This window comes from Schistocerca nitens, chromosome 1 (genome assembly GCF_023898315.1).
Source record: "Schistocerca nitens isolate TAMUIC-IGC-003100 chromosome 1, iqSchNite1.1, whole genome shotgun sequence".
Taxonomy (NCBI): domain Eukaryota; kingdom Metazoa; phylum Arthropoda; class Insecta; order Orthoptera; family Acrididae; genus Schistocerca; species Schistocerca nitens.
Window position 1 is genome coordinate 250,359,038 of NC_064614.1, and position 20,403 is coordinate 250,379,440.

A 20,403-nucleotide genomic window follows, 5' to 3' on the forward strand; every position below is an offset into this window, starting at 1 on the left:
TTTTCAATCATCTAAAAATTAGTGAAAAAGGAGATTACGCTTAAAAGGACTCTGCAAGTCAGCAGGAATATGCATTTTCTTTCATTAGTCGTGTATAATAAGTAAGGCCTTCTCCTGAGTCGTTTACACAACGACTTTCTCGCCTCACTCTATTTGTGGCAAGCGAGTCAGCTGTAGAGTCCTTGACGTATTCTTCCACCGTTTGTCTACATATCTATGTATATGCTCCGAAAGCCACTGCACAGTGTATGCGGAGGGCCTCGTTTGCGTTTACACGCCAGTGTGTGTTCTGAGTGCTGACTGCTATACAGTTTGACACCTGAACGGCGAAAGAGAAGTTACAAGCGTCCGTCCTTCTTACAAAAAGTCTGAGCATAGTAACTCCAGTACAGAACTAGCTATGATAATAGAGTTCATTAATCTGTAAAAAGGCCACATAAAAATCTGCTTCCTGAAGAGTGGCAGCAGCCTTTTCAGTAGTTGGAAGGGCGCCAGTCTGGATGGTTAAATGATCTGGCCTTGTAACATCAGCCAACGTGGCCTTGCTGTGCTTGTACTGCGAACGACTGAAAGCAGGAGGAACCTACAGCCGTTATTGATGATGAAGTTTTCTCGGGTTATCAGCCTAACCAAGGCGTCGTTCTGCGGCAACGTTTCGACAAGTTTCCTACTCGTCATTTTCATAGTTCTGCACAACTTCTTCCTGTTTTCTCGATTGATCTGTGTTCAGTTTTCAGGGCCTATCCACTGTGCCAACTTATAACTAAATATGAGGGGGGGGGGGGGGGTGCGATGGGGAGGTTCCCTTATCAGTAAGCCGCGCGGGATTAGCCGAGCGGTCTCGGCGCTGCAGTCATGGACTGTGCGGCTGGTCCCGGCGGAGGTTCGAGTCCTCCCTCGGGCATGGGTGTGTGTGTTTGTCCTTAGGATAATTTAGGTTAAGTAGTGTGTAAGCTTAGGGACTGATGACCTTAGCAGTTAAGTCCCATAAGATTTCACACACATTTGAACATTTGAACTACTCAGTAAGATATCGTCATATCGTCATCAGGTAAAACAAAACTGGCATTCTACGAGCAAGAGCGCAAAATGTTAGACCTCTTAATGGGGGTAGGAACGTTAAAAAATTTAAAAAAGGAAATGATGTAGTGGGAATTAGCGAAGTGTGGTGGCAGGGAGAAATGCACTTATGGGTTGATGGGTACAGAATTATAAATACAACTTCAGATACGCATAACGCAAGAATAGGTGTAATAATGAATAAGAAAATAGGAATGCAGGTGAACTATTACGAACAGCATAGTGAAATAGTGTGGCAGCCAAGACAGACGTGATTCCAACAACCACCACAGTAGCACAATCTTTTATGCCAACTAGCTCCAGAGATTGAAAGAATGTATGATGAGATTAAAAAAATAATTTAGATAGTTAAAGGAGAGAAAAACTGTGATGGAAGGCAGGAAGTCGATAGTAGGAAAAGGAAGAGAAGGGAAAATAGTAGTAGAAAATGGAGTCGGGAAACGAATGAAAGAGGAACACAGTTGTTAGAATTTTGCACAGAGCGTAATTTAATTTTCCGGTTACGTGCTCATTTAATCATTGCTAGTACTTGGTTTATGAATCATACAAAAAGGTTTTGTGTATGGCAGAGATCTGGAGACAATGGAAGGTTTCAGATTGATTATATAATGATTAGGCACAGATTTCCAAACGAGACTGTAAACTGTAAGACACTACCAAGAGCAAGTGTGCACTATGACCACAATGTATTGATTATGATTTGTAGAAAAAAACTGAAGAAATTGCAAAAAGTTAAGAAATGAAAGGAAACTGGACCTGGATAAATTGAAGAAACTAGAGATTTTTTAGAGTTTCAGAGGGAGCCTTAGGCAATGTTGGACTGAAATTGGGAACAGTAATGCAATAGAAAATGAATGGGTGGCGTTGAGAGATGAATAATGTAGGTAGGCGGTAGAGAATCACTTCGGTAGAACGAATTTGCCTGGTAGAAGAAATTGGGAACAGTAATGCAATAGAAAATGAATAGGTAGCATTGAGAGATGAATAGTGTAGGTAGGCGGCAGAGAATCACTTTGGAAGAAGGAATTTGCCTGGTAGAAGAAATTGGGAACAGTAATGCAATAGAAAATGAATGGGTAGCGTTGAGAGATGAATAGTGTAGGTAGGTGGCAGAGAATCACTCCGGGAAAAAAAATTTGCCTGGTAGAAGTCCTTGGATAACTCAGTAGATAGGTAATTTAACCGAAGAAAGGAGAAAATATAGGAATACAACAAATGAAGTAAGCTAAAGAGAATAAAGACGACTAGGCAAATTTAATATAATCTTATTGTAAGAATTAGTTATTCATGCATTTTCGATGAGAGGCGATATCATTTTTTTCTTTTATATGTGCTTTCAATTTTTTCTTCTTTGTCTCTGCGGTTGGCGAAGTATCCACGCGGACTGCAAGTTTGCCGACCTAACAATTAACAATTGATATGTAATTTTTTCCATAATCAACTAATATATTGAAGATATCTAGCAGCACTGGGAGATGAAGTAGGTGGGTTGTAGAGGATCACAAAGATAGAAAGAAAAAGCCTAGTAGAAATCATTGGGTAACTGAGGAGCTATTGAATTTCATTGACGAAAGCAATGAAGCAGACAAAAGGCAATACAGACGCCTAAAAATGTGACTGACGGAAAGTACCAAATAAGTAAACAGGAATGGGTAAAGGACAAATACAAGGCTGTAGAAGCATCTATAGCTGGTGGAAACGAAGACAGATGCTGGTAATCACAGGAGAATTAAAGAGACACTTGGAGAAAGAGAAGCAACTGTATATCAAGAGACCAGGTGGCAAGCCACTTCTAAGCAAAGATGGAAGGTTGAAAGGTGGAAGGAATACATAAGGGATCTGTGTAAGGGGAACAAAACTGCGGATAATGTTACAGAAAGAAAAAAAGCTAGGTGAAGAAGAGGTGGGAGATCCTGTATGATACTACGAGAAGACTTTGACAGAGCACTGAAAGACCTAACCGTAAGTGGAAACAAGGCCCATCGAGTTGTATTCGCTCAGAATTAGTGAGATCCTTGGGAAAACTAGTAATAACAAAATTATTCCACGAAGTATGCAAGATACAAGAGACGGACGAAATATCCCCATACTTCAGGAAGAACGTAATAATTCCGCATCCAAAGAAAGCAAACACTAACAGGTGTGAATATTTGCGATATTTCAGTGCCTGTGTTGTTAAGATAGAACGATGCAATGTTCCTTTGGACATTATAACATTCTTAGGGGCTGTTTTACCCATCGTATCTGGCAATCTGTCACAGCATAAGTCCTGGAGACAGTTACTGTAAAATTCCAACTTCAGAAAAGTTAAAATTAAAAATCAATCTTGTATTATGTTTTTAAGCACATTTATCGTACCTTAAAAACAACATTAAAGTATTATTACACAGGCAAACAATAATTACAATACAAAACGAGCAGCTACATGCTCACTGCTCAAAACCCAAAACCAGACTGACTCTCCCTGCCAACATGGCAGTCTCTATTTATATTTTCTTAACAATCCCGAGCAATCCTCAGCATTGTTTAAGATGAACATTTGATTAATTAACAATTAAAATTTATACAAAAAAAATGAAAATACATATATAAATGTATGTCTGCTCAGAACAGTAAGTACACTACGATATTAGTACATGTCTGTTATTTCTTTCGAGAATAAACTCTCACATAAGAAATTACAATAATACATTTATGTTTTTCATTAATTACTAGAGACTCCCTTCACGGGAATTATTCCCTTCATTTACAGAGCTTCTACACTTTGAACTGAAATAGATTAAACAGTTATTTTCTCAGTTATAAGTTTTTCTGGATGAGTTACATATTTTGCTTACATGTGCAATCCTGAATTTGACTGGTAAATGTTCATTTTTAAATAGGCGTTAATGGGCTGTTACGTTTCAACATGCATGCACGTCCAAAGAAATAGGCACTGCGCTGACTACAGCCGTTACGAAGTACACGAAATGTACGAGCAACTATCAGCTGCTTAAGGGAATGGTGACAGTTAAAATTTGTGCAGGATCGGTACACCAGCCCGGATTTCCCGCTTTTCGCGAGCGGTCGCCGTAACTGCTTTGGCTATCCGTGTACGACTCACGGCCAGATAAAATCTTCCATATGCCGTCGTTCCTGCGTCACAGCCTGTACTATGTCACACATTATGTAACTCCTGCACAAGGGAGGACGTTTTAATTGGAAGTCACTGCCTAATATCGGCGGATATTAAAGTGCCTGTGTTGTTAAGAAGACGATGCATGCAAGCAGGAAGAATAATTTTCCGTTGGTAATGAGCTGCTGCAGGCGATGTTACATTAGGAGACCAGTCCGCAGCGGGCGTGTAACACATCTGCGCCTGCTAAGAAGCTGGGAGTCTTAATAATAAAACTGCTAAAAAAATTCGAGAACTATCATGTTGGTGAAAAGAACGAGTAAATAGCAGACGCAGATTTTTTCATTTCGATTTTTTAAACTCAGTGGATACAGAAAGTACTAGATGATTTACTAGAAGGAATATGCAGGGGAAGAGTATTGAAAACTCTCACCAGGAAAAGGGACAGTTGAATGGGGCAGCTGCTAAGAATTCAGGAATACCTAACAGTGAATTAAAAGAAATAATATAGGTGAAAAATTGTTGAGGAGTGATTACATTAGCTGAAACAGGAATGTTGAGGACACACATGGATGGAAAGATTACCGCAAGATAGGAAGAAATAATGGACATAATAGTTTAAAGACTGACTGGAGGCAAGGGGGAGGAGACTTTTGCTAATGGAAAATATCGCACTGTTTGCTCTGTCTGTCTATCTATCTATCTCTCTAACTACCAATTAAAGAAGTTTAAAGTATTAGATAAAAATTCTTCCAATCCATATGTGGCATACAGCAAACCAGTGCTCAACAGTATTTGTTAAAAACAGTCTTGGTTGCAATTTTAGTTTTTTATTTTTCAACTACTCGTTTCGCCTTATTTAGGTGTCTTCACGGTATCTTAATTTGGTATTTCTTAGAAGGATCCTTTAGTTTTAACGAAGGTGATGTTAGCCTGATACATTCGACGATGCCCTTGGCTACACTGACTAAAGGATCCTTCTAAGAAATACCAAATTAAGATAACCTGAAGATGCCTAAATAAGGCGAAACGTGTAGTTGAAAAATAAAAAACTTAAATTGCAACCAAGACTGTTTTTAACCAATACTGTTAGATAACGTTGTCTGATGGCGACGCGAGAGAGACGTAACAAGAGTCGCGATTGAAATTTGTACTGTCGACAGGTTTGGTAGAAGCGCTATCTGAACAGCTGAAGGGCACCGGAGTGAGTTTGACCTGCGCCTATCAGTACCACTTCTCCAACAGCAGACTGCCTCTCTCGTAAGTACACATTTCACAGTGGCTTTTATTTGTACCACTAGAGAATAAAGAAAAATATTCCATCGACATGTTCCATGGCAAGAAAAGTAGCTTACAAATGAGTTATTCTAGGCGCTACCAGTTCTTGTAATCCAAATAGCACAGATATAAAATAATTTGTTTACCAAGTGAATGAATGAAGAACTACTGTAGACCATTTATCTTAACAGTAAAGTTATTTTATAATGTACTATCAGTAGCGGTTTGTGTGGGTGGATGCCATCAGCACCATTGATCTGTTGGTTAATTAGTATTAATAATGCTTTACTGAGAAGGCGGTAATAAGCTAGTAATGTGTCACCATACACTCAGTCCATGGGAAATAGCAACCAGTGTGCGCATCTCGCTCTACCGTCTGGAGACAGAAAGAACTCCAAGCTGTTTCACTTGTATAGTCGCTACCATGTATTCTCTGTTACGATAAATCCTATAACGAGGTTACACATTGTTAGTCGCCAGACCTTTGACTGGTTTTAGGACTTTCATTGTCTCATCTTCTACTTATCTTTTCACTCGGGCATGTCTACTACACTAGTCCACGATAATCTTTCAGTTTCTAATTTTAGTCTGGCTCAAAAACTTCGATCCTCTATTGCCCTCTGCTAAATATATCATGATGCCTTAGTGAATGTCGCTCTAATTGTAGTTAAAGTAGTAGCTGATGCTCCAAAGTGTGCTGGTATCTATCGAAAATCGTATTGTACCGCTATCACTTGCTATAAAAACCTCTATTATTGCTGTCAGTTTATATTGTTATTAATCATATGAGGCACCTGGGACATATACACTGACAAGCCTAAACATTATGACCATTGCCTCCCGTAAGACTGAAACCTGCTTGGTGGCTCTGCGGGAACTTGACACGTTAGGGAAAGTATGTAAGTGGGGCTGAGACGAATGGCGAATCATTCTAGCGATTATACGAGCCGCAATTAGAGAAAATCTCTGACATGTAATTTTGCCTGAGGGCATATTCTTATAATCTGGGATCTGAGGTCGAGCATTTCAGAAATGGAGACGATGATCGGATCGTCGTGTGCTATTGTCGTAAGCATCTACCAAAGTGGTTGAAGGACGTTGAAGCGTTGAGTAGGCGACGAGGTGTTGGACGTCTAAGGCTCATAACAGAGCCGCTCTCTAAAGCAGGATAGCGTGGGATGTGTGGGTGATCTGACAACAGAGTACAATGCTGGTGCAGGAGCAAGTGTTTCTGAGCACACCGTCCAGCTCACATTGTTGAACATAGTGGTACAGCAAATGAACCCTAAGTCACGTCACGTTGACCCAGCGACATCGTCAATTGCGATCGAGATTGTTGGTTGATTTTGGGGAGGGGGCAAACACCGAGATCACCGGTCCCATCGGATTAGGGAAGGAAGTCGGCCGTGCCCTTTCAAGAAAACCATCCCGGTGTTTGCCTGAAGCAGTTTAGGGAAATCACGGAAAACCTAAATCGCGGTGGCCGGACGTGGGTTTCAACCGTCGTACTCCCAAATGCGAGTCCAGTGCGCTAATCACTGCGTCACCTCGCCAGGCCATCGAGATTGCACAGTGGATCAGTGGAAACATGGTGCGCTGTCACATGAATCACGTATCTTGTTACACCATGCCGATGGGCGCATTTGGATACAGTGTCATCCAGACGAATGGTTCCTCGAAAAATGTACTACGTCACGGCGGAGGCCGGTGGCGGTCGTTTTATGCGATGGAGACATTCATCCAGACTTCCGTAGGACCTGCGGTAGTAATCTAAGGAGCCGCCGCGCGGGATTAGCCGAGCGGTCTCAGGCGCTGCAGTCATGGACTGTGCGGCTGGTCCCGGCGGAGGTTCGAGTCCTCCCTCGGGCATGGGTGTATGTGTTTGTCCTTAGGATGATTTAGATTAAGTAGTGTGTAAGCTTAGGGGCTGATGACCTTAGCAGTTAAGTCCCATAAGATTTCACGCACATTTGAACATTTTTTTTAGGAGCCATGACAGCTGTGTACTACGTGAACATTACTGCCGGACGTCTGCACGTTTTCATGCTTGATGTCTTCCCCAAGGGCGAAGCCATCTTCCAGCAGGATAACTGTTCGTGTCAGAAGACCAGAATCGTGTTACAGGGTTTTGAGAAACTTGATGATGAACTCACGTTGATGTTTTGACCACCAAATTGGCCTGATCTGAACCCAATGGAACACTTTTGGAGCGCTATCGTGCACCCACAAATCATCTGCCGCCATTTACGGAGATTGCGAGACTTGTACGTACACATCTGGTGCCATACACCTCCGAAAATCTGTCCAAGACTTGCCGAATCCTTGGCACGCAGAACGCTGCTGCAAGGCGTTCCAAAGGGGACCAACACGCTGCTAAGCAGATGGTCATAGTGTTTTGGTTCATCAGTGTAAACGAACAGATTTTTGCAAAAACATGAACTGAACATCAGAACTCTATTCATAGAATTTAAATATCGTTCAGAAAATCCATTGTGTCAATAATACAACAGTACTACACATCCAATCTCTGGATACTTTAACTATTCCAACACTTTACGGATATAGTGCTACCCAAACAACGGCAGCCTGACACTGCAAATTGTTAACTGTAGTGTATAACAGATAATAAAACAGGGAGATTGAGGGGCTTGTGGCACAAATAAAGCGTAGTTGATGCTACACCACGGTTGAGACACGCTCTGTAATAATTCTTACAGACACTATGTTGGAGAAACTATTGAAAATTATGAACCACAGGAATTGCGTTTCTGTAATCACAGAGAAGCGTCTTTTTCTCATACATCCGATCTAACGTGTTCGAGTACCGAGGGGACACAGGTGTTTTATTTATAATGTGCCTTTATTTTCTGTGTCCTCTGCAGTAGTCGAAAAACATTGTGTGTAGCATAAGGGAGAGGGGAAGTGTTGGTTATGGTAATTACGAATGAAAAGATAGCAAATTAACTGAAACAAATAAATATAACGATGTATGAAAATATACTGAAAGATGGCAGATGCTTAAATGGCTGACGACGACCGCATGGCATAACAAGCAAATACAAATAAAGATATAAAAGAAGAATAATAGTAATATCAATAATAATAGGGTTCTAGCATATTACATACCGATGAAAGGGTTTCTGAACAGGTCTAGTTTCAGTAACTTTACCTCCAATTTAGACATCCCATCAGCAAAAATGTAAGGAAGTGGTTGGGAGACAGATGATCTTACTCATGAAGGGATGCAAAGATGGAAACTGATTTGTGTTACTCATAACAAGTGTTCAAATGTATTAACTAATACATCCTACAGACTCTGTTTCACTCACACTTTCAATCTGCTGCCATAAGAGGCTTCCGATACACGCTACTGTAGACAGTTGACTATAGTTCCGTAGGATTCGGAGAGAGAAACTAAGAGAAACCAAACGCCTCGTCGTCGGTGACCAATGACAGATTTATGATGGGTCTGTTCCCAATCATTACTTCATCAATAAACAGTAATTTTCTATACATTCGTTTGACACGCATCTGTCGGTTTTTCTGCGGACTTTGAATGCTTAATAGCCCTTAGGAAGTGAGGCGGTGTCGTTACGACGCGCTGGATTGGTAGAGGATTGGTAGAGGTTACACTCTATACTCATATTCTGTTATTGATCTCATTACCGAATTTATCTGACGTTCCCGGCGAGATGGCTTTCTATGCAGTTAAGCTATTCTATGCGATTTCGGCTTGCAGTTCATGATGTTTAACTCCTGGCTAGATATTTAGACTGATACCCAAGCATGTATCTGAATTTTTCTTATTTAACGGTTATTTACATACCTCATACTGGGAGCTAACTGGCAACCATCGAACAGGCATTCTTCAGCCAGTGGATTATACACTCCTGGAAATGGAAAAAAGAACACATTGACACCGGTGTGTCAGACCCACCATACTTGCTCCGGACACTGCGAGAGGGCTGTACAAGCAATGATCACACGCACGGCACAGCGGACACACCAGGAACCGCGGTGTTGGCCGTCGAATGGCGCTAGCTGCGCAGCATTTGTGCACCGCCGCCGTCAGTGTCAGCCAGTTTGCCGTGGCATACGGAGCTCCATCGCAGTCTTTAACACTGGTAGCATGCCGCGACAGCGTGGACGTGAACCGTATGTGCAGTTGACGGACTTTGAGCGAGGGCGTATAGTGGGCATGCGGGAGGCCGGGTGTGAAGCTGGGCTACGGTCCCGCACACCGTTAGGCCGTCTTCCGCTCACGCCCCAACATCGTGCAGCCCGCCTCCAGTGGTGTCGCGACAGGCGTGAATGGAGGGACGAATGGAGACGTGTCGTCTTCAGCGATGAGAGTCGCTTCTGCCTTGGTGCCAATGATGGTCGTATGCGTGTTTGGCGCCGTGCAGGTGAGCGCCACAATCAGGACTGCATACGACCGAGGCACACAGGGCCAACACCCGGCATCATGGTGTGGGGAGCGATCTCCTACACTGGCCGTACTCCACTGGTGATCGTCGAGGGGACACCGAATAGTGCACGGTACATCCAAACCGTCATCGAACCCATCGTTCTACCATTCCTAGACCGGCAAGGGAACTTGCTGTTCCAACAGGACAATGCACGTCCGCATGTATCCCGTGCCACCCAACGTGCTCTAGAAGGTGTAAGTCAACTACCCTGGCCAGCAAGATCTCCGGATCTGTCCCCCATTGAGCATGTTTGGGACTGGATGAAGCGTAGTCTCACGCGGTCTGCACGTCCAGCACGAACGCTGGTCCAGCTGAGGCGCCAGGTGGAAATGGCATGGCAAGCCGTTCCACAGGACTACATCCAGCATCTCTACGATCGTCTCCATGGGAGAATAGCAGCCTGCATTGCTGCGAAAGGTGGATATACACTGTACTAGTGCCGACATTGTGCATGCTCTGTTGCCTGTGTCTATGTGCCTGTGGTTCTGTCAGTGTGATCATGTGATGTATCTGACCCCAGGAATGTGTCAATAAAGTTTCCCCTTCCTGGGACAATGAATTCACGGTGTTCTTATTTCAATTTCCAGGAGTGTATAAAAACCAGCACCCCCTCCACCCCAGATTCCCCACCCGCTCATCGTTCTGTAAAGAATTGAACTCCCATGTGTAAAACGGATTCTGACAACGGGTTACTTTATAATTGAGTTTTAATATGTTAAGTGTTTGACGTTAAGCATGCAAAACCTACATGGCTGAAGAAATAAAATCCTAATTATGTTTCTTTTTTGTCTTCGAATTATTCACCCATCGACTAATTAAAAAGCCAAAAACAGAACTGATATATCTTAGATTCTGGCAATGTTTATTACGTCGTATCTCCTGAACTGTGTATCATACAATGACAATTTTGAAGTTAAATTCATTGGTATACGTGGACACTGTCTGAAAAGTGTATTGCGAATAGAGTTAGAAGTAAAGAAGTAATAAATTAAAACTTGATGCCTGATGCTGAAGTGTTACTGGAGGGAATGCGGAAATGTTTGAATTTTACACAATTTTACACTTAACGCAATTGAAGAGATCTCCACTGTGACATCTAAGGATGCGGAGAATGTTAATCATTAAAACTTCAGCATCTTGAAGACTGTATGGTTACCCGGTGGTATAGTTGCCTTTAGTTTAGAGTGCTCGTTGCCTATCTGTATTTCACCTGCATTCGTACCAACTTAGCTACACTACTTGCGTGGTCAGGGCAATGTAGGCTTTCCCACATTGACATCGTTAGGCTTTGCCACAATGACATGGTATACTGTAGACTTCAGCCTTCAGCAAACGCATATAACCCTCTAATGAGTCGAGAAGGACAGACATTTTTATAGGTTTTCGAAAAATTGCTTTAACAGAGTACTTTTCTCTGGATTTGACCCAATTTTGAAGAAATATGTTGCCAATATACGGAAGGAACGCCATTCACTTGGAAAGATCCTTATCGTCTTCATCCTGTGACTAGTCATGTTCGCTTGTAACTAAAGTTGTCCATATCTGAGATGCAGAATAAACATTTTCCTTGAGCACAGCCCGCATCTCGTGGTCGTGCGGTAGCGTTCTCGCTTCCCACGCCCGGGTTCCCGGGTTCGATTCCCGGCGGGGTCAGGGATTTTCTCTGCCTCGTGATGGCTGGGTGTTGTGTGCTGTCCTTAGGTTAGTTAGGTTTAAGTAGTTCTAAGTTCTAGGGGACTTATGACCACAGCAGTTGAGTCCCATAGTGCTCAGAGCCATTTGAACCTTGAGCACAGATACTGTGATGCACAACGATTGTCTTGTAGTGTCTGCCACTGGAATTTGTTGAGCATTTCTGTAACGGTCTCGCGCCGACTAAACGATCCCGTGACGAAACGCGCTGCTCTTCGTTGGACCTTCTCTATCTCTTCTACACTGAAGCGCCAAAGAAACTGGTATAGGGATTCGTATTCAAATACAGAGATATGTAAACAAGCAGAATACGGTGCTCCGGACAATGCCTATGTTATACAAGAAGTGCCTGGCGCAGTTGTTAGATCGGTTACTGCTGCTACAATGGCAGATTATCAAGATTTAAGTGAGTTTGAACGTGGTGTTAAAGTCGGCGCACGAGCGATGCGAGGTAGAGATGAAGTATGGATTTTCCCGTACGACCATTTCACGAGTGTACTGCGAATATCAGGAATCAGGTAAAACATCAAATCTCCGACATCGCTGCTGCTGGAAAATGATCCTGCAAGAACGGGTCCAACGACGACTGAAGAGAATCATTCAGCGTGAAAGAAGTGCAACCCTTCCGCAAATTGCTACAGATTTCAAATGTGGGCATCAACAAGTGTCAGCGTGTGAACCATTCAAGGAAACATCATTGATATGGGCTTTCGAAGACGAAGCCCCACTCGTGTACCCTTGATGACTGCACGACACAAAGCGTTACGCCTGGCCTGGGCTCGTCAACACCGACATTGAACTTTTGATGACTGGGAACATGTTGCGTGATCGGACGAGTCTCGTTTCAAACTGTATCGAGGGGTTGGATGCGTACGGGTATGGAGACAACCTCATGAATCCATGGACCCTGCATGTCAGCAGGGGACTGTTCAAGCTGGTGGAGGCTCTGTAATGGAGTTGGGCGTGTGCAATTGGAGTGATATGGGACCCCTGATTCGTCTAGATCGACTCTGACAGGTGATACGTACGTAAGCATCTTGTCTGATCACCGGCATCCATTCATGTCCATTGTGCATTCCGGCGGACTTGGGCAATTTCAGTAGGACAATGCGACACCCCACACGTCCAAAATTGCTAGAGAGTGGCTCCAGGAACACTCTTCTGAGTTTAAACACTTCCGCTGGCCACCAACCTCCCCAGACATGAACATTATTGAGCAATACTGGGATGCCTTGCAACGTGCTGTTCCACTCCCTCGTATTCTTACGGATTTATGGATACCCATGCAGGATTCATGGTGTCAGTTCTCTCCAGCACTACTTCAGGCATTAGTCGAGTCCATGCCATGTCGTGTTGCAGCACTTCTGCGTGCTTGGGGGCCCTACACGATATTAGGCAGAAGTACCAGTTTCTTTGGCTCTTCATTGCATTAATCCTACCTATAAGAGTCACGGAGTGAATAGCAGTGTTCAAGAATTGATCGAACAGGTGTTTTGTAAGACACTTATTTTGTGGATGAGTTACATTTCTTTGATTCGTCCTAAGACTCTCAGTCCGTCATCCGCGTTTCCAACTAGTTTTTAAGTGGTTATTAAGCTCCTGATGGTTACTCCTGGTTGCTACTCCTACGTAACTTATGGTATATATCGTTTTCAGCAATTTGTCATCAATGGTGTTGTTGTACGATAGTGAATTTCTTCTTCTATGTATGCGCAATATGTTACACTTACTTCGGGGTCGACTGTCAGTCCGTGCATCATTCATTTATCCTCTGAAGACCCCTCTGCAAATCGCTATAGTCTTCTGGCGTTACTATCTTTTTGTAGACAAGCGCATCATTTGAGAATAGCCTATGGAACTTCCAACGTTTTTACGAGATCAGTTACATACACTGTAAACAATAACGGTCCCATCACACCTCCTCCGGGTATTCGTGAAAGTACCTTTCCATTTTTCGATTTTGTTCCCATTAAGAGCGGCGTGTTGAGTTCTACTTGCAAGGAAGTCTTGAATCCAGTCGCAAATCTGGTCCGTATTTTTTTCAGTAAACGGCAATGCGGGACGGTGTTAAATGCTTTCCTGAAGTCAAGGAACACGACATCGATCTGAGCACCGAAGTCTGCAGCACAGTGTATCTCATGGAGAAACAAAGCGAGCTGAGTTTCGCTAGATCTATATTTGCGGAGTCAATGTTAATTTTGGTAGAGAAATTTTTCGTTCTGCAAAAACGTTGTAATTCTTGAACATGAGACGTGTTCCATAATTCTACAACAGATTGATGTCAGCGATATGGCCCTATAATTATGTGCGCCTGTCCTACGACTCTTCTGGAAAACGGGAATGACCCGTTCTTTTTTTCGGTCACTGTGTACCTTTCATTACTCCCCAACCCCCAACAATAAACTGCTGTGAGAAGGGGAATTTTCGCATCGTTTCCATAGAATCTTACAGGTATCTCATCTGGCCATGATGCTTCGCTTTTCTTTTCCACGAGCACCATCTCAATACCTTCCATTTCCACGTTCGTACGATGATCGTACGATGGTCACTGTGTCTGAGTAGTTGATTACGACCGCATACTGATTTTACATAAGACCAACATTCTTAAGGATTTTAGTCAGACCGATTGGGAAAATTTTACGTACAAAGTCATTGAAAGCTTCTATCATTGCTCCACTTGTGCTTATTTCCGCTCCGCTTCGTTCAGCTTTTTTTCTTGTAGTATCATTCTAATGTGTTGACTGCACTGCGTACTTCAGTTGAACGTAGAATATTTAACGTTGATTTTACTGGCAGTTTAGGTGTGGTGAAGGTACTTATCTACTACAGTGTCTATTATGGATGGCACAAAGGATACACCCCAAGTATTTTATTCACTGCCGACAGCGTTAGTTTTCAAAGCGTATAAATATTTATAGAGAGATTCAGAAGCAGAAACAGTGGCCTAATATGGTGCTTTCGAGGCATAAAGACAACATCTTCAGGCTACAATCTCGTGGGCTACTTGTAGCTTGGACGTTTCTTTTGGCTTTGGGGGGATCTAAATGAATGAAATAAATGAGTACTGCCTGTCACCGTTCCCTCTACTATCGTATTAGAGTGACTTCCCCTGATAATCTACAGCTTTCTGGGCCGTGATGGCGTCGGATTCTTCTTCGTGTACTGCAAGGATTTATTTATTTATTTATTTAATCGTATGGCTAGGGCCCCCCGTCGGCAGGCCGTTCGCCGGGTGCCGGTCTTTCAATTTGACGCCTCTTCGGCGATCTGCAGTCGATGAGGATGATAGTATGATGATAACAGCACAACACCCAGTCCCTGGGCGGAGAAAATTCCCCGACCCTGCCGGGAATCGAACCCGGGCCCAGAGGATTGACAATCCGTCACACTGACCATTCGGCTACCGGGGGCGGACAACTGCAGGGATATCGACTGCTGATGGAAATTAACTGGATAATGAAGAGAACAGGGGGAGACTACAGACCAGTAACAGACATCTAAAAGAACAGCAGATATCTTCTCGTAAACACGTTGAAATGAGAGGCAGTGTCCGTGCAAGTACGTGGTAACTAGCCCGTCCAAAGTTTCACTCTACACAGGCGATCAGCATTCTTGCTGTGGACCAAGCCACAATCGCATGGAAAGACACAAAATATGAACAAAGTAATGAGAACTATTCCAGTCGCTAGAGAGAGTTTTGATGCAGCTTAACAAAGATGAACTCCGGGATTCGAATCACAAGTTATGGTAAAGGGCTGTAAATTGAAACACGTTGCGACCAACGGACAGGGGCAGCGCGACAAAGACTTCCGAATTAACAGTGATCAAATCGGAAGGCTGAACTCTCGCGGTTCTAACCGAATATTTACATATTAAATGCAGTCGGTTTTGCTATGAGCTATCTACCGCGAACGACTCTATCAAAATTGAGCGTAATGGTGCCTGGTTGCTCCCATGGCGGTGGAAACCGAGACATACAGCGCAAAATGGCGTATACTGCTGCACGACTACTGGTCACGAAATAAAGCCACAATGTACTGCCACTTACTGACCCTACGAAGCACTACCACGATCTGATGGCTAGGGGGTGACTCACAAGGGAAGGCCACGACGTTGGGATCACAGATTCACTTCAAACTTTGTACACCTTTAGTAGGCCATTAAAACAACATAATGTGCAAGTAGCAAGGTGCACTACTCTGGCAATTCTGAGCAAATCGGCATATGTATCTGTGCTTATTACGAGCCGTTTGAGTTCATGGTGGCTAAGTGGTTAGCGTTAGAGCTGCGTAAGCCGAACCTGTATGAGGCGGCGGAAAGACTCGCATTCAAATTTAGTTTTTAATCTATAGTTTTTTCATCACTGGTCATACATGGTTTGCATCCAAACTATGGGAAGAAAGAGAAATTTTTCAAAACGTCAAAGAGCTGTGTTTTCCCTTAGAAACTCTTAACATTACCTCTAAATGTGGGAAAACTGCATTCATTCGATGTAGTAATGCCGTTTCAATTTATGTTTTCCATCTCTGTATGACAAACACCTTTCTGCAACATATGATGTCGAGAGCACGTCAGAACGTGTAGCTGTACATTACTTTTGTGGTCTAGCACATAGTCACGTTCCTCATTCGCACCATTATTTATCGAGGTTTGACTATTTGACTTGGATTTTCCAAAATTTAATTAAAAATAGTAAATAGTCAACTAACATAAGAAATTCACTACAATTTCATGAAAATGCGGCCAACGGCTTAGCCGCAGTGGTAACACCGGTTCCTGTCAGTACACCGAAGTTAAGCGCTGTCGGGCTGGGCTAGCACTTGGATGGGTGACCATCCGGTCTGCCGAGCGCTGTTGGCAAGCGGGATACACTCAGCCCTTGTGAGGCAAACTGAGGAGCTAGTTGATTGAGAAGTGGCGGCCGGGAGAGCGGTGTGCTGCATATCCGCATCCAGTGACGCCTGTGGGCTGAGGATGACACGGCGGCCAGTCAGTACCTTTGGGCCTTGGTGGCCTGTGCGGGAGGAGTTTAGTTTTTACTTTTCATGAAAATGCACGTGGTTTTTTCCCATCATATTACCTCTCAAATGTCATATAAATTACATAATGTGACCAGTGGCGAAAAAAATATAGACTGAAAAATAAATGTTGCTGCAATTCGAACTGTCGCCTCGTCGTCAACACTCCCGCTACGCACGAACGCTAACCACATGACGGCACTGACTGCTTATGAGCCGTGTCTTCGCACACGGATATCAGAATCATAACGGACGCGTAAACCTCTTGCGTTTTTCTCGGAACTTCCAGAGTAGTGTACGTTGTTTCTTGCATATTATGTCGTTTTAATGGCCTACTAAAGTAGTACAAAGTTTGAAGTAAATCCGTAGTACCAACGAAGTGTGCTCCCCTTGTCAGTAGTTTTGTAATCTTGGGTCCCCGCACGCTATGCGCTTTTTCTGACGACAAAAAGTCACTGCTGCCAACTTGAGCGAGGGCGGAAATGCCGACAGTCGCTTAGACTTTCAGCAGAGGGGCTGTTCGGCCCGACCACACACAGGTTGGAGTTACGGGGGTGGCGCCAGGCGTCTGGCAGTCGGAGAAGCTGGTCTCTCCCTGCAACCGTCACCTTGGCGTGGATTTTTGAAACCAACGGCCACTGTATCCTCTGCACGTCTATGCCGATTTGATGAATTTACGAATTAAATGGTTGGTGAACTAAGAAATTTTTCCGTCCCCACTCTTTTATAGTCATGTACGCGGTCAAGCCATCTGTGGTTACATATGTCTTGAGAAAATTACTTTTAACGTATAACTGAACGAATTAAATTCATATATTGGTGTGCAGCCCCGTGCCTACTACCATTAAAGTCGTAATTGTATATGCAATCCGAATCTGTGATTGGAACAGCAGTTTTACCCTCTCTCTTTTTTGTATAGGGGATGAGGCGGACCGCTTTAGAGACTTCGACACGTGCTCCTACGTCTCTGCAAAATCACTATCTAGGTAAAACTCCAATATGGTGTTTTAACATCACTATACCTCACATTCTCATCTCTGACAAATGTCGTTAAAGTGCTGTTCCGTTGTGACTCTCCTGGTGGAGTATAAGTATCATGCTTGGAACGATAGGGTGGTTAGAATTTACAGCATTGGAACCCGGTCCTGGAGTAAAGCGGTGGCAATGTGCTATTCTCGGGAGCACAGACCTTACACTAACGTCCTGAGCCCCGTCACAAACCGGTGAGCTGCAGCGTGTCGTTGAGTCAGGCAATTAGCGCTCGTGAACGCTTTGTATCTTCGGAAGTTAGTGCCAACAAACCAATGGTTGCTGTGTAATAAGGAAACGTGGTTTGCCTTGGGCAAGCACAATTTTTTCTTGTTTTGGTACCTATACATGTTTCGGAGAACTTCCTTACCAAAAGTGTCGTATCGGCCGCCGCACAGCAGCCGTCAACTCGGCGCGGCGTGCTACAACACGCGCGGCACACAGCGAGTACCGCTGGCGCCGCACACGATGTCAACAACTGGCGCAAGTGAACGCGTCGTCGCGGGGTTAGCGGCAGCGTACACACCACTATCGATACGGATTGCCCTGGCGGCGCTGCCCTTGCCACCAGAGTGAGCAACCGTATAGGGGCACCATCTACCAACACTCTGATTGGCCGGACCTGCGGATTTAAGCGAGCTCCCTGAGCCCGTTTAACCAGTTCAATCTTCGCCGATGACTGTGTTACTACCCGGCTGCTGGATTCACGACGACCGAACCGTACTGTGGCCTCCCTGGCTGGAAACTTGCGACGCGTCGGTATCGACTGGTTGGCAGTGGTTTGGACTTGTATTCTCTACTAGTGACTCTGATTTCTCCTTGGCGCTACAGCCAGCGAAGTGTTGTGTAGTCGAACTTGAGTTTTGTTTTGAGTGACAGAAGGTCAAATAAATTTGGTTATCACGGAATATTTGTTGTGTTATAGTGCGGACATAACAAAAAGTGTTTACTGTATTCCAGAATTCCCGAGCTGGGTGACGAACAGGTTGCGTCAGAGATGGTGGCAGCACTGCGCCGTCGCCAGAGCCGCGTGGTTCTCCCCACGAGGCCTCTCTTCTGGAACAGTGTCCTGCGGTAAGCTCACACGGCAACGCCCGTTATTTAATGTGCATCCCGCAAGTATATGGATGCGAGTATTATGTGAAAGCTGTCGACGGAGATTGTGAATAGTCTATAAAAGAACAACATTATACGTACTTTAAAGCTTATAAACAGAAAATCAAATAGAGGTAATGCTGCAGTAGCGTAATAATGAATAAGAAAATACGTAGTAGTGTCGGTAAGCTACTATGAGCAGCATAGTGAACGCATTTTCCTAGTCCAGATATATACAAAGCAAACACGCACCACAGTAGTGCAACGTCATATGCCAACTACACTCATGCTCATAAATTAAGGATAATGCTGATACATGGTGAAACAACGCTACGGTGGGCGGTTTGCGGGTTTAAATCAGCTCAGGATATGACCAGGTGGTGCATTTGACCTGCAGTCTTCGCACGGTGGCGCTGGCAGCAGTCCACATACGCAGAGGTGTGTTGGTGCATGTCAGAGTACGGTGCAGCGAGTAAGTGTGCAGACGTTTTCAGACGTGCTAATGGCGACTGTGTGTTGAAAATGGCTCAAAGAACACGTATTGATGACGTTATGAGAGGTAGAATGCTAGGGCGACTGGAGGCTGGTCAAACACAGCAGGTCGTAGCACGGGCCCTCCGTGTGCCACAAAGTGTGATCTCAAGATTATGGCAACGATTCCAGCAGACAGGAAACGTGTCCAGGCGCTACAGCACGGGACGTCCACAGTGTACAACACCACAAGAAGACCGATATCTCACCATCAGTGCCTGCAGACGGCCACAGAGTACTGCAGTTAGCCTTGCTCGGGACCTTACCGCAGCCACTGGAACAGTTGTCTCCAGACACACAGCCTACAGACGAGTGAACAGACATGGTTTATTTGCTCGGAGAGCTGCAAGGTGCATTCCACTGACCCCGGGTCACAGGAGAGCCCGTAAAGCCTGGTGTCAAGAACAAACTATATGGGAATTGGAACAGTGGTCCCAGGTTACATTCAAGGACGAGTCTAGGTGTAGTACGAACAGTGATTCTCGCCGAGTTTTCATCTGGCGTGAACCAGGAACCAGATACCAACCCCTTAATGTCCTTGAAAGGCACCTGTATGGAGGTCGTGGTTTGATGGTGTGAGGTGGGATTATGTTTGCTGCACGTACACCCCTGCATGTCTTTGACAGAGGAACTGTACAAGGTCAGCTGTATCGGGACGCCATTCTGCACCAGTATGTCCGCCTTTTCAGGGGTGCAGTGGGTCCCACCTTCCTCCTGGTGGATGATAATGCACGGCCCCACCGAGCTGCTATTATGGAAGAGTACCTTGAAACAGAAGATATCAGGCGAATGGAGTGGCCTGCCTGTTCTCCAGAACTAAACCCCATCGAGCACGTCTGGGATGCTCTAGGTCGACGTATCTCTGCATGTCTTCAAACCCCTAGGACACTTCAGGAGCTCCGACAGGCACCGGTGCAAGAATTGGAGGCTATATCCCAGCAACTCCTCGAACATCTGATCCAGAGTATGCCAACCCGTTGTGCGGCATGTGTACGAGGTGTGGCTAGAAAAAAACCGGACTAGTACTGGTGAAACAATTAAGCGAATGCAATAAGGCTGAAAGTCGCGTGGCCTGTCACGTGACTCTCGCTCCGCC

General features: G+C 44.4%; 1 protein-coding gene and 1 pseudogene across 1 annotated transcript in view; both read left to right on the plus strand.

Annotated features, from left to right (window-relative positions):
* The window catches only part of LOC126241266 (uncharacterized), a 362,966-nt gene that overhangs the window by 338,887 nt on the left and 3,676 nt on the right, over positions 1-20,403 (plus strand). Inside the window, exons 6-7 of the mRNA XM_049947996.1 lie at positions 5,359-5,455; positions 18,642-18,755. Coding sequence (XP_049803953.1) covers positions 5,359-5,455; positions 18,642-18,755 — 211 coding nt within the window. The remainder of the gene's footprint in view (positions 1-5,358; positions 5,456-18,641; positions 18,756-20,403) is intronic.
* LOC126206031 (5S ribosomal RNA) lies at positions 16,377-16,494 on the plus strand (annotated as a pseudogene).